The sequence below is a fragment of the Streptopelia decaocto genome (assembly GCF_964273445.1).
Source record: "Streptopelia decaocto genome assembly, chromosome: 1".
Lineage (NCBI taxonomy): Eukaryota > Metazoa > Chordata > Aves > Columbiformes > Columbidae > Streptopelia > Streptopelia decaocto.
The window spans coordinates 7,972,045-7,999,563 of record NC_138663.1 but is presented as its reverse complement, the minus strand read 5'-3'; the positions used below and the strand labels follow the sequence as shown (position 1 = coordinate 7,999,563).

The following is a 27,519-nucleotide window of genomic DNA, read 5'->3' as shown; positions in this document are numbered from 1 at the left end:
GTCACAACTCACCATGTGATTTAGGAAACCTTTGATCTGATAAGGAATCACGCACATGGCTCCTCTATCTTCACCATACTGACCTTCATAATTTTCTGGTTTAGGGCCACTTGTGGTACAAGATGAGAGTGGCAAAAATATCTTGAGCTTTGAAAGTTACTGTTTGATGTGGGTATAGCTTTTGCTAAGAAGGGATGCTTAGCTCCTTTCTGGGATAACTACCCTTTAAGGAAATACTTGAATACCACATAACGTTCAAAAAGGTGTTTCAGTGAGTTCAGCAGACATGTGCTGTGTACATATGTGCTTCCTGATTCCTTGAGCTGCTCCAAATTACCCCTTATAAAACCTTCCAACGCGGCAGCCGAGTTTTTCTGACCCTCTTCCAGAAAGGGCAACATTTGAGTGGTGTCTAATAAACCAGCATTTAATATGTTCGATAATATAACCCCCTTGCAATTATTTATTCTTCTTTTATTGAGCTTTCGAGCCGTATGCTTTGACTTCCACTTTTTCTCACCTCTGGAGATTTGTTTCCTCACAAACCAGGCTCATGTTGGCAGCTCACATGTTCTGTCTCGCTGTCTGTCGCTGCCGTTCCTACCCTCCCAATGGCTTCTGAGCTCAGCCACCGATTTCAGCCTCGTGTGACACAAAAGCGGAAAGCTGTGAGGTACAACATACCTTCAGCAGGCAACCTGGTGGAGGAAAAAGCCCTGTTTGCAGAGCCAAGAAACGAAAGGTTTCTCTAGGAGTTTTGTCTGCCAAAACACAGCACAACATAAAATGAGACACTAATTCACAGAGAATCAAACTGTATTTAAAACTGTATTTGACTTTTTAAAGTCAACTACTCATGAATATTGCCCAAAACATATGAGAAAGATCAATGTTAAAAGAAAGAAATTAATTGCAAAATATTGGGTCAAGAGGACACTATGGTTTTTTGTTTGTATAAGTCAGAGGAAGAAAGCATCAAATACAGACAATTGTCCAACCTTTATTTCCTCATTTATACGCTTTAAAGCACGTATATTAATTACGAGTGTGTTTACTAGTTCTCTAATACTAGAATAAAATTAATATTTTAACAAATGGGTATGGTTGCTTATGATTTTATCATTTTTGTAGCACTATGATAATATTTGACAAATTATTCGGAAAAGCACATTAACTTGTTTGTAGGCGGTGTGCTCTATTTCTATGAAGTTTAATCAGCGCAGTAGTGAAAAGATGGTCAGGCATATGGGGCAAAGAATGGAATTAATGAATTATCAATAATATTTTGTTAACAGGAGTTGTTTACAGGTCTGTTGCTTCAGACAGCTGCACACTTGGCACATAGATACTACTTAATCCTAGGACAGTTCTGGTTTACATTTGTGTGGTTTTAAATTTTTAGACCTTTACGGCTTTCAGAGCAGGAGGTTTTTATGCTGTGTACACTTGCAGAAAGGAAAAGGACTGAAATGAATTTTAGGGAAATTAGTTTTTATGAATATTTGAAGTAGTATTTATGAAAGGGCTTTGTTTTGCCTATTTTTGTTTTATAAGATTACAATCAGGCCATGTGGAAAAAATAGGTTGTATATAAGGGGCCGTCATAGAAACAACTATAATAGTAATTTAAAAAAAATTGTTAATACCTTTCTGTTATGACTATTATAATCTTTACATGTAAGTTCCTAAATAAGGCTATGGTTTGCCATGCTTATCTATTTTGAGTAGTGTTTTGTATTTTAGTGTTTTGCAAGTAAATTCATTGGTTTCAGGTAAAACCAAAGGGATTACATGGGGAATTCAAATGGCAAAACCTTGGGAGAGCTGGGGACCCCAGTACGTGTACGGGGTACAGGGAGAAGCTGAAATATGTACAACTCCTCTCAGGCCTCAAGATCTACCTCAGGAGCCTTTTCACAGATAGGTAATGCAGATTTTTATGTAACAAGCTGGTTTTTTTGGTGCTTTATTATACCATACAGCATTTAAAAAGGAAGGCTGGCTCTTCCATAGAGTGGTTTGATCTGTTTGCTTTTCTCTCAGTGCCTCATCTCCCTTTTTGTTTTGTTTTATTTTTAAATTACATGGTTATTATGCGTGCAAATCATCAGCAGTGGAATAGCCAGTAACAAAACTCTTATCTTTGGGCTCTAGAGCTAATAGCCAAATGAGATAACCGGGGAGGGAGAAGTTGTAGCTGTTCCTGTGGATTCGGACGCTGTAACAACAGCTGCTCTCCACTGGTGTCGGGAAGGACGCTGCTGTCACTGGCCAGTTCCAAATTAAAAGCTGTAAAAAGTCATAGTTGGGAGAGGAGGGATGTAAACTCGCACTGAAGACTAAGTCAAGCGGCATACCTGTATGTTTTTCATGCCCTTTCTTACAAAACAGAAGACATATTTTGTAAAAGAAAAAAAAAACACCAAAACAAAACCATCAAACAAAACAAACAAGATAAACCCCAAATAGTCCTGCACTAAAAAAAAACCCCAAAAAATCCCCCAATAAACAAGTTCACAAAGGGTGAATCTCCCAGTTTTAAGTAGAGAGCTACTCAAATGCAAAGACATGTTTATGTAGGATGCAGGTTCAGGGTTTACTGTAACGTAAATATAGATTTTTTTTTTCTGTTTGGAAGTAAATATCCTCATGTCACTGCATAGAAAGGCCTCTGTATGAAGGAACAAGGGACCAGGATCAAGACTGAATAAGCTCAATTAATATTAATATTTTATGTAATTGGGGAAGGGAAATTTAATCTTTCCAACAATGTGTCACCCGACAAGCATGCAGTCGCTACGCCTGACAGGAGGAGGTGGGGGAAGCTCTTTTTTTTTTGATATCCAGAGGCATTTTGCTATTGAATACCAATCCGAATTGCTAACATAAAGCTCTGAGAGCCTGGTGTGGTGCTAAATGGTACGAGGTTAAGGGATTGCTTCATGTTCTGGGGTCGTGGGTGCGTTAAGAGCGTGGATGCAGGCAGATAAAGGAGAAACACAGCTTTGAGTGTACGGGTTCGGATATCTCGATAATTGGAGCCCAGTGGTACTTTGCGGCCTCTCGAGGTTGGGAACCGCAAACAGTCAACCCCTGGCTGGGCTGGGGCCAAGAAGAGTCATTTTAAAGGAATTGCTGCTGTGATTTGTTAATTAAATTACACCCACATGCACAAATTTACAGGCAAAATAAATACCGAGCTGAACTTCCTCGCAAAGGGCTTCTCTTGCTGCTCTAGCTGGAGTGGAAGTGGTGGTAGAGTGTCGCTGTATGGGGTTGGCAAATGTATATTCTAAGTTTGGACTAGGGGATTTCTTGCAAACCGCCCACTCTCCTCGCCGGGTCGGGGTGGGTTGGAGCCAACTGGCGCCGGCCCAGGGAACCGCTGTGCCAGGCCAAGGCTGGAGCGGATCATGCAGCTCCTCTCCCCTCCTGCTTATTCACCTCCTGGAGCAAAAACTCCTTTCTTTTCGGTACTGCGCATACCTGGTACTTGCAGCATGTCCTACCCCCCTTGAGCTTGGTTTGTGTTGGGGAGAGGCTTGCTGCTCTCTCAGATGTCTGGCTTAACCAGCTGTCTAAGCCTGTGCCTAAGTTTAGACAACACAATAGCGCTGTCGAGTTGATAAAAGTGTTCACGTGCCTGGCATCAGCACACCTTGTTGAACCAGATGCACGTTGCATCTTGGGTTTTTTCGGAGAATTGTTTGTTTATATGTTTTTCCTGAAGTTTCCTTTGCACTCTCACTATTCCAAAAATAGGTTTATTTCAGAAAGTGAGAATGTAAATAGAGTAGAGGCTTCCAAATATTGCTGTATTAAGTACACTATAAAGGAAAGTTGATTCATCAGTTTCTTGATCTTCATTATTCCATTTACTTAGGATGCTTGATTTTTCCATTACCGGTAAAAAAAACAGAAGCTTCTGATTTCAGAAGGGGCTATGAACACTTCATTATTACTAGTGAATCGTAATGTATGCTTTAACGAGCAAAATAGCTACTATCTGCCCCAAACATATATATTCATTGTGCAATCAGCAGTTTCATATGTAAAATTAATACTTAAATGGTGCCAGGAGTATTAAAGTACGTAATTGTTATTATTTAAATGCCTTGAATTTATTTGGAACAGCCACATTTTTCTTGTATATATTTTCATTTTGTTTTCATAATCTACATTTTTAAGACATCCAGCAGTTAGGTTATATAGAGTTACACACGTATTAGCTGCTTTTTAATTTATTCCTGTATAATCCAGTATTATTAAATTCTGCGGGCTAAGGAACTGATCCTGTTCATTAAAATCAACAGATGCAGCATTGCTCTGTGTGTGTGGTGTTTTTTGTGTTGTTTTTTTTTTTTTTTATTTGTAGGATCTATCTTTCAGCATATAACAAACTGATGCAAAAGGTCTGATCCTTTAGGCTTTACATGGGAAAACATCCACTGATGTCAACGCCTGAATAGGATCAGTCTCTTAAAAGGAGAATTTATCTCAAACTGCTCTAGCTATTATGATTTCCTTCTGGAGAAAAATAATCTTACTCATTGAAGCTTTAGAAAGGGCATCAAGAAAGCCAAGTTCAGCGGGTCTTTCAACCATGAGATGTCAACCATCGCTGCGTTAAAGCGCAGCCTGGTACACACCAACGACCGCTCAACCACCCCTTTTCTTTTTCATCTTTCTTTATTTATTTTTTGCGCTCCAGCTCTTATTGGCATCTAAAATCACTAATCTCTACCCATTACCATTTTTTTGCTAATGTACAGTGATAACTGTGGCTCTGTTTTCATTAGGAGATGAAAGCCGGGAAATTAAAAAACAAATTACAGGGATGAGAAGATTACTGAATGACAGCACTGGAAGAATCTATCAACGGGTTGGCAAAGAAGGAGAAAAACTGAAGGAGGAGCCCCAAGATTTAGACTTAGCCTGGGCCCAGCGCCTGAATCCTCCTGCGGAGTCCCAGGCGAGCCTTCACCCTTCACAGAGCGGGGCATGGAATGAATTACCACTCCAATCTAGCCATTTTTCAGGGCAATACGGAACTCGATCCAAAACGTTCCAAAATCAAACGCGAACCGTGGCATCCAATGGTATGATCTGCATTAGATACTGAGAATAGTATAATACTTTATTTTTTTCTCTCTCTCCTTGTACTGTACTCAATTTCTGCCTTTGTTGTGATGATTTATTGTACCGCTGCACTGAAATCAGTTATAGTTCAGAGTCTACAAAATGAGCACATAGTTATCGCTTTGAAAAGGTGCGAAAGTGGGCACGGTGCATTCTGCTGCCATCTGTCTAAGCTTTTAAAATGTATTCATGGTGATAGGACAGAATTACTCAATGCTGTTACAAGGCTTAATTTCTATACGGTGCTTATTAAAACAACTTTAGCCATTGTTATTAAATTCGTAGCTAATTAAATGTCAGCCTCTACCACTCCTCTTTGCAATGAGTAACGTAGCGCTGTTGTGACAGCACTTGCGGAGCAGGATTCTACTGACTTTGACGAGGGGACAGCATCCGCCTTATAAGTGGCTGCTGAACTTCAGGTACAAAGTCCCATCACAACCTTAGGCTTTTATTCCAGTTGAACCATTGGAGAAAAGACATGATGGAGTCTACCTATGAAAAGTACATAATAAAGCATGGGGCATCTTGCACTGGCAGATAATTCTGCCCTAAAGTAGATGGCAGTGAGCCCTTATAATGCTTTTCTCTTGTCGTTTTAAGTCCTAGAGAATTGAGGTTTTACTGCCACATTGCTGAAGGCCTTCCTTAATGATCTAAATTCAATTCAAAAAGCTTTTCTTCTGATATTCAGTTGAGAGGGGAGGATATATTAAAAATGTATCTCAGTTCTAAATTATGGAAAATAAAAAATTGTGAGATTGTGTATGAAAACACTATCAATTTCAAGACAATTCTGAAGATATTCGAACTTCCCCGTTGGAGCATCTGCTGTGTGTCCTCCTCTAAAGGAAAACAAGTTCTCATAGCTTGTAACAGATTAAAACAAAAAACCAACAGCCAACCAACCAAACAAAAAAAATATTATGATTCTCGGTACTGTCCTTTAAGAAATACTGTCACTGCGCTAAAAAAAATATACAGCTCCAGGTCTCACCAGATTAACTGTTTCTCTGTACAGACAGTAATTCACACAGAGGTACCAGATGACCTGGAGAAATATGTTGCATTTATTAATTTTATAATTCAAGAAATAGTTGTGGGGTTTTTTTCTAAGATGCAGGTTCAGGGGGGAAAGGGAAAACACTTGATGGGATTTAGCATCCAGGTCTAAAACTATGCTCTTAAAATTCCACCATAACAACCTTCTGAATGTGGAAGGACCCAAAATTCATCCCCCATCTCCTGCTTTGCCCTGCGAGTCCCTCGGACGGTTCTCTGCATGCCCAGAAGTGCCCAAGCCTGCACAACTTTGGTGCCTGGTTCCCAGATCCAGAAAGTAGGTGGAGCAGCATCTTTACCCCCTCAGGGGCCTGATTCAGCGTGTGAGCTAAAACATGTTGACAGGATTTGGCCCCATATGGAAGAAAGTGTCAGCATTTCCATTTTTTTGTGAAGGTTCGGCTGTTTTTTGATCTCCTACAGGTTAGAGACAGTAGAAGGGTTGGGTTGAGCGACCTCCTGGGCTGGTCAGGAAGAATGTCCGAGCTCCCAGCTCTTGGGGAACTGCACCAGGAGGCACCTTCCACCCCTCCCCCTGCAGCTGTCCTGCTGCAGAAAGGAATTAAGTCTTAGGTTATTACATAAAGAAGGGTGCAAGACCCTCTCTAATGGCCACCATCGAAAAGACGATCTGCGTAGCTCTTTGGTTAGAGGCATCTGCCTCATATGGGGTGTTGTGATACTGCTGGATGGTTTTGCTGCTTTGGCTCCAAAGCCTGGTGTCTAGGAAAGGAAAACTTTTGATGTGTTTCTGGGCTCTGAAACCCCTCCTCACCCAGAGTGTAGCTCTTCTGGGAGGCCAATGTAACATGCCTGATTCCCCCATCCCTTGCATTGGGACCCTGAACATTGAACACAGTATTTTAGATGTTATAGAATCATAGAATCGTTTTGGTTGGAGGAGATCCCTAAGATCATCAAGTCCAACCATCACCTAACTCTAGCACTAAACCATGTCCCTAAGAGCCTCATCTACATGTCTTTTAAACCCCTCCAGGGATAGTGACTCCACCACTGCCCTGGGCAGCCTGTTCCAATGCCTGACAACCCTTTCCAGGAAGAAATGTTTCCTAATGTTCACTCTGAACATTTCCTGGTGCAACTTGAGGCCATTTCCTCTCGTCCTATTCAGAGGATGGACAAAGTCCTTAAAAGCTGGGTATAGAAATGCCGAGTAATATACCAAGTGAGATACTTCTCCTTGGTACTTACCGTGTTCTTTAAACTCATCAGAGCAAAACTGTTCAGGTAGGACATAAACTTATTACCTGGGGCTGTCAGGCCTGGGTCATCACTGGGGAGATGTCCAGGCATCTGTAGTAGGCGGTCTGAGCCCAGAAACCTTCCGTCCTTTGTGGATAGGAAGCCAAGATATATGTTGTAGGCTGTCTGAATTACTCAGTTTTGAATGTAATGGGCATCTAAGTCCATTTAACCAGCACAGTTATCTACTCACATGGTAAAGATGGCTCAAGGAGAGGCTGGAATCAATATTTAATAGGTGCTGGTGTAGAAGATGGTAGTGAAATAGTATTGGGAAAAAAAACCCAACAAAACAACAAAGAAAAGGAAAAGCAAATGCAGCAGTGATGCAGCAGCTGGATTGCTTTTTGCTTATGTCAAGATCATTTTCAGTGGATTGCACTCGCATGCTTTTCAAATGTAAACTTGCTGTAGCAATGTTACACCAGGTGGATTCACTCTCAGGAGATCCAGCTGCAAGAACCGCTGTCCTGGGCTACTTGCTGCTCACACAGAGGAAGCAACTACTGTATTTGTGTCGTCTCCTTCTCTCAATCACACAAGGCGGTATCAAATTTGCCTGCTGGCTTCTTTCCAAAAGCGAGGGAGATGGCTCTTTAAAGATTCCTTCATAAAAATAAAAAGTCTGCTCTCCTTTTAAAATTAAAAATTGATTTATAACAAGTTGAAAAGGGTTGCTTTTGTCCTCTAAAAATGATAAAGATAGTGCTTGGAACAATGACTGAGAACACTCTACAAGATGTTTCTTACGACACTGGAGCTGATCAGAAGAGGGAGGATAGAAAGAAAATAAAAAACCCTCATGAATATGTATGAAGTCAGTAGAACCCTGCTTTGATTTGAAATATTGGTGGTCTCTTTTCCCATTTCCAGTACCTATGGTAGATTTACATGGGTAATTTCTATCAATGCTAATGGGGATTATAATGTAAATCCCCCGTGCCTCAGTGGGAAAATAGACCCTCTGGTTTTCCATCAGGAGCCTGCGTGCTTTCATTAGGAATGTGTTATATTGCAACAGGAATGATGTACAGGTGTTTACTGACACAATTTGTCCAAGTTTTCATGTGCAATTGACCACAATGTAGAGTCTTTGTTAAAAAGGAAACAAAAGCCACCAGCCCTGTCTCCCACTGTAGCCCTTCACATATTATTTCCAGGATCCCACTAGAATATTGGATTCTCGTCAAGAAAGAGGATAGATGGACCTTATCCCATGAAGCTTATTAGTCTAAAATAATTGAAAGCACTGGAGGAAGGATGTTCTTACTATGTATTTATCTTTTATTAACAAAACTCTGCTAATTTCCCAGAACTCCATTCGTGGAGTACCTGCTTGTCTTACTGAAAGGTCCAGAGTTATGCTGATGCTATTCAATTATAAGTAGTCTTGAACCTCATCTACTTACAAGTCTACCTTTAACAGATAGATAAAGGGTATTGGTGGAGCCAAGTTGAAGGATTCTGAGTAATCTGCTGCAGAGCTAAAGATAACATTTTTTTTTCCCCTGTGTACTTGTAACAATGGGCTAAACACTTTATGGACCATTGAAAAGATAAAATCCCATCTGTGCCCCAAGGAACTCTCAGTTTGAATAGACAGCGTACAAAGGAACACAGACAGCGTACACAGATCAAACTAGGCAGAGTCCTGCTGAGTCAGTAACCTGTTTTGTGTTTTAATTTGAGACTCTCAGCCTGTTTTTCAGGTCGCTTTTTACTTTTTAAAAGTTGATGTAGTTACAGCTGAAGAAACCAGTGGAACTATTGCATTCACATTTGCTAGGTTTGCAGAGATTCTTAAGTTGCTCCATTTATCTTAATGCAGTATTAACAAGTTTCTGTCCTTGGATGATATTTTAAAATACAAAGATTTATAATTGCAGTAGTGCGAACAGTCTAAATATCTGAGGAAAGGAGGAGAGCAACACCCAGAAGATGTCAGCAATCCTTAAGGGATACATCAGTTTAGTTTCAGAAGTAATTTGCTGTTGGGAGAACAACCACCAGTTTGCTCAAATCTGATAGACGTTCCATCAGAGCTGAAGGACTCAATGGAAGGAGGTAGAGAACAAGAACCTGGGAAGGGAGATTTGAGGATGGAGGGACATGTTGGAAGAACTGGGAAAGTGAGCCAGATTTTTAGCCATTGCACATGGGGATTGAAGTCGGGGGATCTGTGTGGATCTGGCATCAGGGAGCGCCGATGAAACAACACAAACCAAACCTGTTAATAAATGGGTCTGGCTCTAGAGGAAAGGGAAAGTAATAATGATAAATGGGAGGATTTATGAGTGAAGATTAATGAGTTGCTTATGTTCACTTTAGTAGGTAATAATTAAATGGCACCTGATAACTGTCAGGCTATGGAAGAAAAAGGGAAATACACTCTCTGAAATCCACCTCATGTGACACCAAGCGAGATGATTTTTGCTAGATCCATTTGTACTGATCTTCATAAAATGGTCATCCCTCCTCTTGCATACTTTGAGCAGTAAAATACCCATCAATTTAAATGACTGTAAGCACATTTTGAGGTGAAGGAGGGTGCATCACTTCTGGCGTCAGTTTCAAGCAGATACTGCTAGGTGTTTTGTTGAATTTTGAAATTTTTATTTGTAGCATTAAAGCATTTTAAACTAAAGCACAGGATACAACGGTTCAGGTGAAGCTTGAGATCTCTCAGCTGTTGCAGCCTGTGCCAATTCAGGGCCTACAACGCAAAACTTCTGGAAAGCAAGGCAGTAATAAAAGCACTGCTAAAGGCTACAACTGGAAGTGTGTAAATACAGTTAAACACTAGTAAGAATTACTAGAAAACAAGAACCTGTTGAACTACTATATTCATTTTCAAAGGGAAACTATGGAAAGCCCATCTCGTAGGTCACAGGCCTGGAAAACATGCCATAGAAAACCATCGCACCCTAGCACACAGAAACCAGATTTGGAAGCTTTCCTTGCTTGTGGTTCTTTTCCATCTTGTTTTGTTTTGTTTTGTTTTCCTTTTCCTCTGAATACGGGGTTGTATTTTCATTCTCAATTCTTCACATGGTAAAGAATCACATGTAACATTCAAGCAGTTCAAAAATTCTTAGGCCCTCATTTAATGTGCAGTATAAACCTTTATTACACAGACTCGTCATTCTTTGTAAGACTGTTCTGGGAGATGGGCTTTTTTTGTATGTGTGTGTGATAAAGTGAGTATGTTTATAATGAGGTTTGGTGCTATTGTTATTCAAGATGAACCAGGCTGACAATAGAGAGCCCTGCTGTGAAGAGCTCATTGTATTCACATTCTGAGCAGTCTTCTCCAGCCCATGTAACTGCATTTCCAACTGTATATAATTTCACATACTAGTAATTGGATAAAACCTAGTGGCCCCTTCCTCTTCAAAGAAACCATGTTGAAAATTATTCGCTTTCTTGCTTTGGATCTAATTTCATGATCAGGTATATAGATAATAGTTTCAAACACCTGCTGGTAATTGTTGTTTGGGTGTTTTTGTGTGGGTTACATCATCTCTCTCCCATTTCGTTCCTCTCTCTTTCAGGAGAAATCCCAATGGTGAATTCATCAGTTGGACCAAACTGCTGTACATGTAATTGCCAGTCAACCCTACAGGCTATTCTTCAGGAGCTCAAGACCATGCGAAAATTGATGCAGATTCAAGCAGGTACAACGACTGGTTCCGTTCACGTATATCTATGACAACGATCTAGTTGAAGATGACCCTGCTCGTTACAGGGAAGCTGGACAAGATGATCTTTAGAGGTCCCTTCCAGCCCAAACTATACTATGATTCTGTGATTCTATGATTCTATCATCCTATCATCTTCTTGTTAGGAGGAATGGTCTAGTAAGACAGAAATCTATGTGGAGAGTCAGGAGAACCTGCACTCTTGACACATCGTTCAAAGTCAAATTTTCACAGGCTTCTTGGAAATGTAATTTTTACTTCTCAGATCCTTACCTATAACATGGGATATTTTCTTGTAGGAGACTTTTAAGGCTAAATTAAAAATAAATCTAATGTGCTTAGATACTCTAGTAATGGGAGCTGAGTGGGTATGTCAATATGCCATAACCACCCCCAGTTTGTTTGCACGGTGTATTCATTCAGAGGTGCAAAATGCTGCTTTACCTGTTATCTACTCACCAGTTCACTAACCTTTGGGGTAAAAAAAACACTGGAATGACACTCTAACTTATTGTATAGTATTTCATTAGCATGGAGGGTGTCAGTCCCTTCTCCCAAGTAATAAGTGATAGCACAAGAGGAAATGGCCTCAAGTTGCACCAAGGGAGGTTCAGATTGGATATTAGGAAAAAATTATTTGTGGAAAGGGTTGTCAGGCACTGGAACAGGCTGCCCAGGGCGGTGGTTGAGGCACCATCCCTGGAGGTGGCTCTTAGGGACATGATTTAGTGCCAGAGTTAGGTTATGGTTGAACTTGATGATCTTGAGGGTCTCCTCCAACCAAAATGATTCTATGATTCTATTCATTCAAAAATCTTTCCAGTTACAGCTCTATGGTAGCCTCAGCTGAGCTAGCCACTGCATGTTGTGGCCTCCACCCTTCTTCTTCAGGCTGGTTTACCAATTCTTTCTACTGGCTGAACCAGCAATAATCTGTTCATTGGGGAAACTGTTGAATCTTGCTTTTTGCCAGGTTAGGAGCTGAAGCAGAACAGTGCAGGGCCAGAAGAGCACTAGAGCCAGCAAGTTAATGAGACCATGGCAGCTAGGAGATAGGCAGGTCGTAGGCCGCTGTGAAGCTGCAGCCTCTCTGCTTCCTAAAAAAATTAGTGTTAATACTAATGAGGAGCTGGAGATGTTGGAGGTTTTGTCAGTTGAGTTGCCCATCCAGCGTGAGAGACAATGGGCACAGACTGAGGCAAAAGGAGGTTCTATCTAAACATGAGGAGAAACTTCTTTACTTTGAGGTGCCAGAGCCCTGGCCCAGGCTGCCCAGAGAGGTTGTGGAGTCTCCTTCTCTGGAGACATTCAAACCCACCTGGACACCTTCCTGTGTGATCTGCTCTGGTGAACCTGCTTTAGCAGGTGGGTTCGACTGGATGATCTCCAGAGGTCCCTTCCAGCCCCAACCGTCCTGTGATTCTGTCAGTGATGGGGAGTGGACCTGTGGAGGTTTTTCTCAGAGAGTGGCTGGATAAGAGCTCTGTAAGAAAAGGGAGTGCTGAGTAATTAACTGAAACATGGGTGGAGCAAAGGGCTGAGTAAACTCCTTGTCTCCACTGCGTATAGTGCTTGAGTGAGTGATGGGAAGGATCAGATATGTTTTGTAATATCAGTTGATAAACATAAAAATGCTCCTCTAAAAGTCATTGATTTACAAAGAAGCGCACAAAGGCCCAGTTTTAGTCTTTGCTGGGACAGGGAATTCCTTATGCAGTTGCACTCATTTCATTGAAATTATGTGCGTGATTAAATATGGCTTATGGGTGAGAGGTACAGAGCTGGGGTTTATGCCAGAAGAGCTGGCTTCTCAATAGCAGGAACATTTTTTATTTATTACGTATCTACAGTAAAAGTACCTTGTTAATTAGTGAATCTCGTTATGAAAAGGCCTGGGAATAGTTCATACTTTCTGGTAAGCATGAAATGATGGTTTTGCTGAGAAAAAAAAAAAAAATCGTTTGGCATTTTCGTTGCTAAAAGAAGAAAAACTGAAATGAAAACATATAAGTGAAAGTGTAATAACATATTTTAGTATTCAAACACCCTTCTGTCTAAATGATAACTACAAATTACCGCCTTGTAAATCCTTGCCAGAAATTAAATACCCCAGAAATCTTTTAATAAACTGTATTCCAAGGTTTGTTTTTTTCCTCAGGCTTTTTAGATGAGAGCTATTTGTAGTTTATTCTTAGCTTGAATGAATTCAATGTGCATGTGTAGCACTTTTGGCTTTTTTTGTTCTGTTTAGTGATTGATCCAGACATATAATTGCATCTACATAGCATTCTGCTGGAGGACTTGCGCACATTGATACAGGTTCAGGATTGGTGCCTTAATTTATGCAAATGATTGTGGATACTGCAAAATATTGATAAATAAATAAGATGGTCTCTTAGATTTCAGAGGTAACACGTGAACTCTCAGTTTCTGTGTATTCACAAAACAAACTGATACAACTTTGGGTCACGTTTTTCCCAGAAGTTAAACTATTGAATAGTGTGTTCTCTCATTCTTGACATAATGGTACTTGAAATGGTCTTGCTGAGCTAATTAACTTTGTGACTACATTCATAAAAATAACTGTAATTGCATTAGCACTTTTATTATCTTTATCAGGAAAAGATGCTCAAAGACACAGAGATTCTCAATCATTCTAGAGGGTATACAAATTAATCATTGCTTAAGTCCTTTATGTCACCAACCATCCAGTGGCCACTAGGAAAAAGAACCACGTATTCCTAATTTTCCTAAAATGCTATTCATCAATATGTCTTGAAAAATCTCATAGTGGAGCTCAGTGTCATTATCCCCTTTGTACAGATTGGAAAATTATGCAAAGGTGATAAAATGTAACTGCTTCACATGCACAAACAGCGTTGGAAACCCTATCACTTACCCAGAGGATGACTTCAGTATGTCGGTAGTTTTAATGGTGCGTCCGTGTGGTTATACATGTGCTTTTTTCTAGAAATTTGATTCTTTACTTTCTTTTGTTCAGCTGGGACTCAAAACAGACAGCAGCCTCCTGTTCCTCTGATTTGCACGCAGAAGTCAACAATATCAAGAAAGAGGAATAAAAAGAAAAAACTGCCCCTCAAAACTGTTGAACCAATTTCCATGAGTAAGAAACCCAGCGCCGCAGAGAACGACAAGAAGCTGTCAGCAAACTTGGAACGATCGAGCCTGCCAACAGTTGAACCCCCCCTAAAACCAGAAACCCCTGTTTCAGGATTTGGAATTATCCTTGAATCGGCTTCATCAGATGTAAGTTAATATATTAATATGCAGGATTTTAAAGCACTGGTTAGTTTAGGAGAATCAGTACTTGAGTTGACATCTGTTCCCTCTTCTTGTGAGAACAGACAAGCAAATCTTGAGTAGGGTTGAATGGAGACAGCAGGGTTGGATGTGGCAAGTGCTGATGGTGAAGTTTTGGGGTTGTTTTCTTCACTTTCTTGAGCGTGTAGTTCTCCATTGAGTTCAAGGCTGCCTGTTTGAGCTCGAAGTGGGAACTTGTTCTTCATCTCTCCACGAGCCGCCACGAGATCAGGAGCCATGAAAAGCACCACGTGTAAAACCCTTCCCAACCCCGTCCCTTGCCAATGAGCACGCGGGGTCCCCGCGTGTGCCCTTGTCCAGTCGAGATGGATTTATGTGCTGCGCTTCATGCCTGGCTGGTCCCACTACCTTCAGGGGACTCCTCACCTCTAGAAAGTTCATACCTCAGTCATGTAATATGTACGCATTGATAGAAATTTCAGGTGTCTGGTGCTTCATTTGCTTTGTTTAATGACCAAATAGATGTCATCTGAACCAGTTCACTGATGAGTAAACTGATCATTAATTTCTCTAATATATTTTTAATTTTGAGCAGGCAATTTCCAATTTCCTAAGTACTATGAGCTAGAAAAAACATAATTAAATTCAGTATCAATAAGCGTAAATGAAAACAATGCAGCAGATAATGTTCTACCTTTCTGGATGTGGGAACTAGTAATAAAAAAGAACAGTCATGATAATTCAGTTATATAGATGCAAGCCACACCACTAATTAGATTGCAGTCTCATGCCAGAGAGTCTGTACAGAGTAACTAGTTTGATTTTTCTTTTTCCTTTTGTAGTATTATACTTAATAATGTTTGAGGGAATGGTTTGGGGAGGGCCTGGTAGTTTGTCTCCAATAAGCAATTTGCGCTTGTAATTTTTCTTCTCTTGTGGCACGCTTTTCAGCTTGAAACACGGTTTTGAAAACAGTTCTGTGCTTGCGACGGAATTTAATTTGGCTTTATGAATGGTCCCATTGCCGGACATGATTCTTTGTAGGTGCCAATTTGACCCAAAAAAAAAAAAAAGACAAAAGAGAAAACGTGGCTCATAAATCAGGTCCTCATCTGCCCTCCTGTGTTGTGGCTCCTGCTTGCCACAGTAGTAGTTAGACTAAATTTACAGAGCCAGAATCCCAAGACAAACAAGTGGATTTTCTTTTGTTTTGGAAAGAAAACGGTTGAGTTCTGAAAATGTATTTAACAGTGAAATAAAATGTGACCTAAAACACTTTGAGAAGGCTAAAGAAAGTCACTTCTTTCAGAGTGAATGACGGTATTATCTTCTATTTATTCATAAGCATCTCTACTGTGCTTATGGCCAGTGTGTCTGAGTGCCTGAAAAAACTGAAAGGCATTTTATGCAGCACCATAAATGAATGTTCCCTTGAGAATATTGCCCGGGTTGTCTGTAGTGTGTGCTGTGTCATGCACCAGGACTGTCACCGCTGTTGTTTTGCCAACATTTCTTGATTTTTAAGAAAAAATCTCAGTTTAATGTGCATAAAATTGGGGCTGCCAAAACCAGTGCAATTAGCTCAGATTCGCTGAGATGAAATACTGCTTCTTATGGAGATGGAAAAAGTCTTTGAGACCAACTCTTAATCTGGCCCATGAATCAGAGAACCTGCTTTTTAAATGTAATTATTTGTTATTCTTAGTCAAACTTCCCTCTGTTTGTTTTACTGTTATAATATTTCATTTATAACCTAATCATTTCTAATCTATGTAGTACAACCTACTAAAATGTCTGGGATTAAATCTAATTTGCTGCCTGTCAAGTTTAGCACAGCAAAAATCCTTTGGCATTCAGGTCTTATTTATTTTACTGTACATGAATAGTTTACCCACCGGTTCCTTATACCATGATCATTGTCTACTGACAAATGCATTTCCTTTTGAGAAATCACAAAGTGATCATAAAGTTCAGTTAGGTACTGCTTGTCTTTGATTGAATAGTTTGCTACCAAAGGAAAGTGAGAATAAATCAGCGTTTTGCCTTCAAATTATTTCACTGATACACAAATTGATTCCTATATTAAGAATAAAATAGTCAAAACTTAAATAATATGGACTCCTCCGCACTGGTACACTGGTGAGGTTTCAAATGTGTTTTACAGCTGTATTAGTGAAGATGTTTTCTCTGCCCTAAGCATCTTGTATCATCGAGGTCATCTTAGATTGCTATCCAAGGAACAGAATAGGACAGGATACCTTCATCACCATGACAACTACATTCTGGTTTTTGATTAACACAAAGTAGCATTTTTCCCAAGTTGTAAACTTGGCCCACATTTATTTACTCTTGAAAATCTTTTCTGTCACCAGAAAGTTTAGAGGTAACATACTAAAAATCCACCTACATCAGAAGATTGTCAAATGTCAAATAGAGTAACTCTGACTGTTTTGCTGGATTTTGAAAGTTCTCAAGGTAAAAAACAACTTTTCGTTCAGAACAAGCTGAGAAACTTATATGCTTTTTAGATTTTTTTTATTACTATCTGCATATTTAAAGATTCTTCATCCTCACTTCCCAAAGCATTGTAATCTTCAGTTTTATCTCACAATACGCATGCATATCCAATGATAGTGTATGCTTGGAAAATATTCTGCTTGCTGTAACTCTCTTGATACTGATTTTTAAAAAGGCATGGGAAAAGAGTTACACAGCCAAATCCTTCTGAGATTGGCAGCCTTTTCTTCTGTCTAGATGTTTGCAGGTGATTTGATGGGAGATGGCATTTGCTTTTGCTCTATAAACATCTTTGAAAATACACCATCACTGGTGGATATATTTTCATACAGGGGAAAAAAAGAGTAAGTTCTTAGGAACAAGGCTGTAACATTGGCTTATTTTCTCGCATTGTGACCACTGATTTTTGCACCCCCTTTGCCAACTTCCAGGTAATATCTTGAAAACTTTGGTTTGTTCATGATGTATTTTCGTTCTAGATATAAAATTATTCCATACAGACATCTTGCCTAAGTATTGTGGTCATAGGAAAAAATACTGTAAATATTGTTCATGTAATTTCTGATATGTACAGACAGGGGCAGCAAAAAGACTCTTAGAGAGGGGATTTCCTTTAAGACTTTTCTCTACTTTGGCCCGCGGTGCACGTGAGATGAGACTCTTGTGAAATACAGGATGATTTTGTTTCCTCTTCTTCCCCTCCATCTCACTTTCTAGCAGTCATGTAAATCCCTGTGATTTACCACTGGGGATTTTTACGTTGAAATAAGCTGCCCGTCTAACATCATCCTGTTCTAAGGATGTATTTGGGGATATAAAAAGGAGGGAGAAGTGGCGGATTAGCAAGTGCTGGCTTCAAGGGCAACCTCGAACTCATCATCTACTTCTACTCATATGAGTCGTCTTGGGAAACAACGTGGAATCAGCTGATAACCCATAGTTGTCCTTCTTGGAGATGCCTGGCTGCCCCACAGCAAGCCCGTTCACATCATTTGGCTATGAAACAAGTTGATAAAATGATTAGATAAATGTCCAAAAAGCTTCACATGGGAATATTGCTCTGGGATTATCCTCTGGTTTGCCATTATTATCCAATATTGAAAGGTATCTCTTTGTGTTAGCTGTCCACCTGGAAATAATGTCAGTAATTACTAACTATTACAGTGGCAAGACATGAGTGTGATTATTTGATTTGCCTTTTAAGGTGCTTATTCACTGATGGGGTCTGATTTCAATGAACTAGGCTGCTGTGGTACTGAATAACTGGGAAAAGATTTCACGGTTTGATTAAGTGATTTCCAAGCCTCACCAGATGTGTGACTGAAGCAAAATAACATATTTGAATGCTCTTTTAATTAAAACGTTTGTATTCTTTTGGTAGCCAGAAGTGCAACTTGCAGAAGGCTTTGACGTCTTCATGCCGAAATCTCAGCTGGACTCTATATTATCAAACTACACTCGCTCAGGAAGTCTGCTCTTTAGGAAGCTGGTCTGTGCTTTTTTTGATGACAAGACTTTGGCTAACTCTTTACCAAATGGCAAAAGGAAAAGAGGGCTCAACGACAACCGGAAAGGACTAGACCAAAATATTGTGGGTGCAATAAAAGGTATGGTTTTTTGCTTTCTTTCATGTGTGTAATTAGAACATCTTCTCAGATAAGGATAGCGTAAGGGGATTAGAATTTCTGACGTGTGTTAGGTCTATTAAAATATGCTGCAGTCTTATTTTTATTCCTTTTCATTCACTTGTTAAAAATAGCTTCTACAAGGACAGCTTGTGTTAATTTTAAGCCAATGATCCTGGTTCCTGAAGTCAAGCTCTATGGTTAGAATCTCTGTGTTCGTATAAGGTAATTATTTTTTTTCTGGGTATCAGAGATGCAAAGAAATCTCAAAAGCATAATGACAACATAACTAATTTTCTTCCATCAAAATTCTGAGGCTTGCACTGCATCTGTGTCAGCTCTGTAAATAGTTTAGTAGTTGGTGGCTGGATTGGAGAGAGAAGGAGGATGATAATACTGGGACTGAGATGCTCATCAGAACTGCGGTGGTTCTTCTCTTGTGGGAGCAGATTTCTTAGTTGGTGTGAGGATCCTGTGCTGGGTGGTTCTTCTTAGCGATCACTGCTTTCTGGCTTCCAGAACAACACATGTAGCTTCGAACTCTGTGATAGCAGCATCTAAAGAGCTAGTATTTAACCAGAGATTCTGAACTGGATTCTGTTATTTTGAAATCTGATATAGCAGGGAAAAGTTATCAAACGACAGGCTGTGTTGCAAAGTAGAGCTTATTTTAGAAGCTGTGACTCATCCTGAGGTACATATTGCTAACCTAGGAGACATAAGGCAGGGAGAAGAGCTTCTAGAAGTCCGTTGGCAGCAAAAGGAGGCAACCACCTTTGTGTCCACTTTTGGTCCCCCCCCATACAAGAAAGACATTAACAGACCAGAGTGAGTCCAGTTGAGAACCACCAAGACTTATGGTACTGAAGCAGGTAAGTGGATGTGAAGTGACGTATGAGGAGAGGCAGAGAGCACTGGAGATAAGAAGATACAGGAGGAACCTTCTTGCTGTTCACAACTGCCTAATGGGAAGGTGTAGAGAAGATGGAGTCACACTCTTCTCGAAGATACAAGAAGCATCGGACACATGGGAAATTTCAACATGATATAAGGAAAAACTTTTTCAATGTAAGGGTGGTTGAACAGTAGAATAAGGGCTCATGGGGGCTGCAGGATTTCCAGCCTTGGAAATATTCAAAACTTGACTGGTCGTAGTCCAGAGCATCCTGATTTAGTTGGCTGTGTTTTGAGCAGCACGCTGGACATGGAGATCTTGAGAGGACCCTTTCAACCTGTGCAGTTCTGTGACAAAGTGTATGTTGTGGCTATGCCATACTCCTAGTACATCGTACAGAGTTTCTGGCAGACTCTGGTACAGTTACAGTTATAATTAGGTTTCAATCATCAACACTTTTTTATACGTTCTTTACTTGAGCTCAGTAATCTGGAAAAATAAGAAGTTGAATTCACTCTATCTGTGTCTCATCTTCCTTAAAAGCTTTAATAAATAAGTTAAATGGGAGAGAAAGGGGTTCAAAATTACCTTTAAAAAACAAAACAAAACAAAACCCAACAACTCTAATTTGAGCAACACTGTGATAAAATAAATGTTTTTCAGTGGATGGAACAGCACTATTAAAATAGCAGTTGTTACCCACTGCAGAGAGCAATGTCACACAGTAGCTAAGCTCATGTTAGCAGAGCAAATTCTGAAACTTGGTTTAACCTCTTCTCTTAAGCCTGGAGGGGGAAGAAAGGATGGAGTTGGAGTTACAACAGATACATTTCATCTGTGATGATCCATGTCCTGTGGATCTTTACTCGGCCTGGCTCCAAGAGCACCCTTCTTCCCTCCAAGAAATAACTGAGCCAATATGAAATCTCCACAAGAACAACATTGTGTTGTTTGTGTTATTGTCATGAGGATGTTTCTCTACGACATGCCCTGACATCCTTTAGTGGCACTTTTAGTTCTTCTCCATGACAGAGATACAAAAGTAGACAAAAGGCCACATTCATGACAAAAATAAGCAGAGTACTTTAAGGAGAAATTATTTGCTTAAAATTCACTCTTCCTGTCTGGAAACATTTTAACTACTGTCCTTATAAGTATTAATAATTTCACACTTCTGCAACAGGATGATTAGCTGGGGAGAAATTATCTCTTTTGACTTCGGGTATTCACTGGCACTTGTTGAATCAGTTGCAGTGTTTCTCTTTCACAGTCAGTTTCCCTTGTGGGTTGCATCAATCCTTTACTGAGAACTGGAAGAAAAAAGAGATGAGAAGTGGTTATTTTTCCTTTATGTCATCAACTAGAAATCCAGCCAGTGAAATCCTTCCCTGCAAAAGTCAACGAGCTGTGTTCAGATGTATGCGATGTGTCCCTCAGGAGTCCGTACTGCGACTGATCCTATTTAATATTTGTATCAATGACACAGACAGTGGGATTGAGTGCACTCTCAGCGAGTTTGCAAATGAAACCGAACTGGGTGGTGCAGTTGATTCTGTAGAGGGACGGGATGCCATCCAGAGGGACTTGGACAGGATGGAGGAGTGACTCCACGTGAACCTCATGAGGTTCAACACGGCCAGTGCAAGGTCCTCCACCTGGGTTGGGACAACCCCCAGTATCAATCCAGGCTGGGGATGAAGGGATTGAGAGCAGCCCTGCCGAGAAGGACTTGGGGGTGCTGGTGGATGAGAGATCGGACATGAGCCGGCAATGTGCGCTTGCAGCCCAGAAGCCAATGGTGTCCTGGGCTGCATCACAAGGAGCGTGGGCAGCAGGTCAGGGAGGTGATTCTGCCCCTCTGCTCCGCTCTGGTGAGACCCCACCTGCAGTGCTGGTCCAGCTCTGGGGTCCTCAGCACAGGACACACATGGACCTGTTGGAGAGGGGCCAGAGGAGCCACAGGAATGATCCGAGGCTGGAACAGCTCTGCTGGGAGGACAGGCTGAGAGAGTTGGGGTGTTCAGCTGGAGAAGAGAAGGCTCTGGGGAGACCTTATTGCAGCCTTTCAATGTATTTATAGAGGGAGCCTTATAAGGAAGATGGGGACAGACTTTTTACCAGGATCTGTAGTGACAGGACAAGAGGTGACAGTTTTGGACATACAGAAGACTTTTTCTTGTACAATGAAGGTAGTCAGACACTGGCACCGGCTGCCCAGAAAAGCTGTGGATGCCCCATCAACTGGAAGTGTTCAAAGTCAGGTTGGATGGGGCTCTGAGCCACTTGGTCCAGTGCAAGATGTCCCTGCCCGTGGCAGAGCAGTTGGACTAGATGTCCTTTATAGATCCCTTCCAACCCAAACCAGTCTATGACTGGATGATACAGGAGGTTATTAGCACCGCACTGCTCAAGTGGACAAGAAAGGGGAGGTCCCACTTCTCCTTCCCCCTTCTCATTGCATTCCCATTCCTTTTTGCCTATGTTGGTGTTTCCCTAACCACACATGGAGCAATCAAAGCTATTTTAACTTTCATTCATTCATTCAGAAGAAGCAGCAAGTTAGAAAAGAAAAGTGAGTAGTCATAATTCCACAGTGGGTACCTGCGGGTGGGTGGCCTGGGTACAGCCAGGTGTCACACATTGCCCCAGGCCCTGGTGACGAGCAGGATCTGCAGTTGCATGTTTGAAATAAGCAGGGGTCTTGAGTCATTGATCAGCTCCTGTTGTGTCAGGTCCTGTATGGATTCAGAAGGGAGAGATTATTTTTACCTTCAGAGAGCCCATAACTGTTGCAAATTGGATCCTGGCGATGGGGCTGCATTGACTTCTCTGGGAAGCCCTTAGAGTTAGTCTGACGTCCTTTCTAATCAGACTACAGAGGAAAAGATGGCTATTGCCTTTCATGCAATGGTTTTGTGAAGCTGTTAACGTGGGAAAAATTTGGAAGCTGTGATTAGTTTTGGTCCCTTTATACTTACCAGCTAGCACAGTTTTCAGAAGAGTGTGTGTAAATATACTGAAATTGTCTTGTTGCCTGCTTCCCCATCCCATGTGTGTGACATTTATTCTCAAGGATCACAAATTCCTTGAGCTGGAACCAGTTTTCTTTCTTTGCTGGTTATAATTGGACATGGTGCTCTGAGACCTCTGACCAAGACTACCACAGCAATACTAACAGTAATAATGTTTTTTCTATTTCTGCTCGTTTATCTTTTGCACATCTCTCACTTGCATGATGAAAATCAATTGCCTTGGTTTCACTCCATTTATGATTTTGTATTTTTGGTATAACGTTGCTAGGTTTGCTGTAATATGGAATTAAAGACACTGTTGACCCTCTATGTACCATTTTTACAAAACATAAAATTTGACCTATGGGATACTTATTTTTTCTCAATAATGGCTTTATTTAGTAGCTTTATAAAAATTCTATTGCATCTGGTTTGGCAGTAGGAGGACTGTAGAGGTTTCCGCAGTGGTAGGAAATTGGTATAAGTGGTATAAGTTGGGGAATGACCTATTAGAGAGCAGTGTAGGGGAAAGGGACCCGGGGGTCCTGGTGGACAGCAGGATGACCATGAGCCAGCACTGTGCCCTTGTGGCCAGGAAGGCCAATGGCATCCTGGGGTGTATTAGAAGGGGGGTGGTTAGTAGTTCGAGAGAGGTTCTCCTGCCCCTCTACTCTGCCCTGGTGAGACCACATCTGGAGTATTTTGTCCAGTTCTGGGCCCCTCAGTTCCAGAAGGACAGGGAACTGCTGGAGAGAGTCCAGCGCAGAGCAACAAAGATGATGAAGGGAGTGGAGCATCTCCTGTGTGAGGAAAGGCTGAGGGAGCTGGGGCTCTTCTGCTTGGAGAGGAGGAGACTGAGGGGTGACCTCAATAATGTTTACAGATATATAAAGGGTGAGTGTCAGGAGGATGGAGCCAGGCTCTTCTCGATGACAACCAACGGTAGGACAAGGGGTAATGGGTTCAAACTGGAACACAAAAGATTCCGCTTAAATTTGAGAAGAAACTTCTTCTCAGTGAGGGTGACAGACACTGGAACAGGCTGCCCAGGGAGGTTGTGGAGTCTCATACTCTGCAGACATTCAAACCCACCTGGACACCTTCCTGTGTAACCTCATCTGGGTGTTCCTGCTCCGGCAGGGGGATTGGACTGGATGATCTTTTGAGGTCCCTTCCAATCCCTGACATTCTGTGATTCTGTGATTCTGTGACTTCAGTCGTTCATCAGTTTGCCTGCAGTTCTAGAAACCTGACCAAGAGCCCACCAAATAACCAGATCTTCAGCTCTCAATCTGTAGCACATGGGCGATGGGCGGCACCATCTATAAGTGCCTGCCACATCTGAAGTCTCAGTACATTATTATTTTTCTGTGGTGTTTTTGTGTGGCATTCATGAATGTAAGACGTCAGGTGTAGATCATTTCTCTAGGATAGGCTTTTATAAGTAGTAACTACAGTATTCATATGACCATGGTATTTATTCACAAAAATGACATCTGAATTACTGACTTGTGAAACACTGAGTTGGACCCTCGTCTTGCAGTCCTCAAGTTGGCCATTTAAATGCTTTATGAGAAGTAGATAATTTCATACATTTTCTGTACAATCCTTTCCAGCCTCCTTTTCTCGGTTCTGGTGGTACATTTTAAAAAGACAATATCTTTTTATTTCAGTCTTTACAGAAAAATACTGCACTGCTAACCATGTGGATAAACTTCCCGGTCCTAGGGACTGGGTCCAGATTCTTCAGGATCAAATTAAACTGGCAAGAAGACGGTTAAAAAGAGGTTCAGGTATGTATAAAAATACAAGGAACAACATGTGAGTGTAAGGTTAAAAGCTTAGAGCCTTCGCATCCATAGAAGTGTTTTTCTTGTTGACTATAGAGTTGTATATGTTTACCCTTTGAAAATTAGCCCTTTCAGATTTGAGCGGGTTTCTGTGTGGAGTGTTCCCTTATGTTTGATATGGTACCAAGTTTAGGAGCTGTCCCTGCATTCCAATTAACTTTGAGTCTTCCTCATATGTTGTCTCTAACCTCTTTCCATCACCACGCAAACTCTTCTTCCCAGTATTTGATGAAATCTAAGTCCTAAAGTAGCTGATCTGGCCAGGGTTGCAGGTAGAAGTGTTTTAATTTTGTATTATTTATTCTGACAAGCTGCCCACTTTACTGTTAACACATAACCCAAATGACCTTTCCCTCTAAACTCTATGCATCTGGAAGGATAGATGAGTTTTCTCACATTCCTTGTGAAAGAATCAGCATCATTGTAGCTAAAAATAAAAACAACACCCACCCTGGTTGTGCCAGCAGGGTCCTGCGGTACATGGGAGGGAGCTTGCCGGCGGTGAGTGACAGGTAATGTAGGCCGGATTTTGCAGCAAAGCTGCTCAACTTGGGCAGGGATAACATACACACTTGGGGTTGGGACCAGCTGAAGGCTCAGCGTTGAGCTTTCACCCTGGCAGCGTGCGGATTGTGAGCACTCAGCTTCAGCGACAAACAGCAACGTGCAGCCTCAAAATCCCTGGTAGAATTCATTGGGAAGCAATATCACTGATTAAGAGACGTGTAATTACTTTATGAACCTTAACTAGTCTCCTTCCTGTCTTCGTGTTCCCTATCCTACAAGGGGCTTTCTTCATACAAGGATTCACTTACTCTCCCTCATCCTAGTGTTCTTTTAAGGCTCTTTCATGGTCGTATTTCTTTCCTATTGCTCCATTGGAGCATCTGACATGGTTGTCAGAGGCACGATGTGCCTACGTCATTAAACATGGTCCTTTGCTGTTACCGTACTTACCTGCCTGCCTTTTCCCCTCTTCCCTCTGCCCTTCACCACAATTAAGTGCCTGTTGGCATTGGTGGGTTGGCAGGATGGGAAACCTGATAGCTCGGTGGTCCCTTTGGCTACTGAGGGGTGAGCGAGACCACGGGAAAAGTCCTCTCCAGCTCCCTGTCTCTGAGAGACATCTTCTGTCAAAGCTGTGTCTCTGAAACACACACTTAGACTGGCATCTGAAATCATTCTCCACAACATTATTAATGCCAGGAGGGAAAAGCATAAGACTGAGGGAATTGAGGAGCACCCAGAGACAGAAATAACATGGGGGGGAGGAAAAAAGTGCAGATTATTCAGTAACATAAGCTTCCCTAAGTAAAGCAGCAAAGCAGCACCAGCCTTTAAAAGGGTTTCTTGTGCGTGTAGGGGGAGGGAGGAGGGGGGGATGCAAGATAATCTTGTTAAAGACAATGTCAGATTACTGGTGGTGTACAACAGGACTGCTTTCTGCCCCTTCCCAGGCTGCCTGTCCCCCCCCAGGACGGGAAGGTGGAATTGGGATGCCAGGCTTCCATAAGGTGAAGAGTGCAGTGCGGGATGCAGGGAGCAGAGGGTCCTTGGGCTGTCTGCAGAAGATCCCTCAGGAAAGAGGATTGACCTAATTTTGTTTTGATTTTTATTTTCTTTCATCCTTTTTTATTTGCTTTTCTTTGTGCCTCTGCAGGATATTAATTAAAATGACAAAGACATGCAGCTTTTGCCTTTCAAATGGGGCCATCTCCATCTCTGGTCCTTTCTCAGGATGGGAGAGTCTAAGAAGAGGATATTGTCTCTAAGATAGCAAGGCCATAAAGAAAAATAAGGGAAGCTGAGCATAGTGTGACTGAATAAGACAGAAAGTAACTTGTTAACCAGCATGTGGATGAGTAGTGAGCAGCAATGTACCTACCTCAGATTTATTTGCTGAAAAAAAGTACACACTACCTGGACTGGTAGGAAAGCTCTTTTTGGTGTTGTTTAGTTTCCTGGCTGTTCCCTGGAGTGCACTGGTTTCCCTCTGGTGTGAGAGCACAGGCAGACACGCTCTTTGTGATTGAACACGCCTCTGTGGCCATCTGCACCGTACCATCCCCTACCATCTTCACTGGTGGCTTAACCCAACCCAACCTGACCTCGCACTGAAGAAAATGAGAAGTTTCCCCAGTTTTTGTAACAACAAAACAGTCGATAGCTCCAGAGAGGCAGGACCACACAGCTGGTTGCAATAACATCTTCATCTTGTTGAAACAAGATTTGTTAGTACTTGTGTGCTACAACCTGGCATCCTGGGGTGGATTAGAAGGGGGTGGTCAGTAGGTCAGGAGAGGTTCTCCTTCCCCCTACTCTGCCCTGGTGAGACCACATCTGGAATATTGTGTCCAGTTCTGGCCCCTCAGTTCCAAAAGGACAGGGAACTGCTAGAGAGAGTCCAGCGCAGGGCAACAGAGATGATGAAGGGAGTGGAGCATCTCCCGTGTGAGGAAAGGCTGAGGGAGCTGGGTCTCTTTAGCTTGGAGAAGAGGAGACTGAGGGGTGACCTTATTAATGTTTATAAATATATAAAAGGTGAGTGTCAGGAGGATGGAGCCAGGCTCTTCTCAGTGACAACCAGTGGTAGGGCAAGGGGTAATGGATTCAAACTGGAACACAAGAGGTTCCACTTAAATTTGAGAAGAAACTTCTTCTCAGTGAGGGTGACAGACACTGGAACAGGCTGCCCAGGGGGGTTGTGGAGTCTCCTTCTCTGGAGACATTAAAAACCCACCTGGACACCTTCCTGTGTAACCTCATCTGGGTGTTCCTGCTCCGGCAGGGGGATTGAACTGCATGATCTTTTGAGGTCCCTTCTAATTCCTAATGTTCTGTGATTCTGTGATACCAGGGACACGGAGCTGATCAGGCAACAGATCCATCTAGTCCCATATTTTGCTTCCAGTGATGGCTGTGGGCAGGTGCCTTGGGAGACCTATGGGACTGAGGGAAGGATGTTGTGATGCTTGCTGGCATGGTCTCACCACCCTCAGCAGCTTTACCCTGACATAAAACTGGTTATATGGGAACTGTGCACATTTTAACTATGCATTGTGAAGCAATACCAAGATTCTTACAGCTGTGCATAACTTACAGACACCAAAACAGGAGGGGAGGGAGGTTTGATGTGCTGTGGGCAGAAGGTGTCCAAGGACTCCGTGTTGCAAAACT

The 27,519-nt window shown here is 41.7% G+C and overlaps 1 protein-coding gene across 6 annotated transcripts in view; it reads left to right on the top strand.

Moving 5' to 3' along the window:
• Window positions 1-27,519, top strand: part of BEND7 (BEN domain containing 7) — a 49,784-nt gene that overhangs the window by 10,395 nt on the left and 11,870 nt on the right. For all 6 annotated transcript variants that reach the window (XM_082043075.1, XM_082043078.1, XM_082043076.1 and 3 more), the window contains 5 exons: window positions 4,800-5,099; window positions 11,016-11,138; window positions 14,164-14,429; window positions 18,343-18,568; window positions 24,166-24,285. In XM_082043075.1, coding sequence (XP_081899201.1) covers window positions 4,800-5,099; window positions 11,016-11,138; window positions 14,164-14,429; window positions 18,343-18,568; window positions 24,166-24,285 — 1,035 coding nt within the window. The remainder of the gene's footprint in view (window positions 1-4,799; window positions 5,100-11,015; window positions 11,139-14,163; window positions 14,430-18,342; window positions 18,569-24,165; window positions 24,286-27,519) is intronic.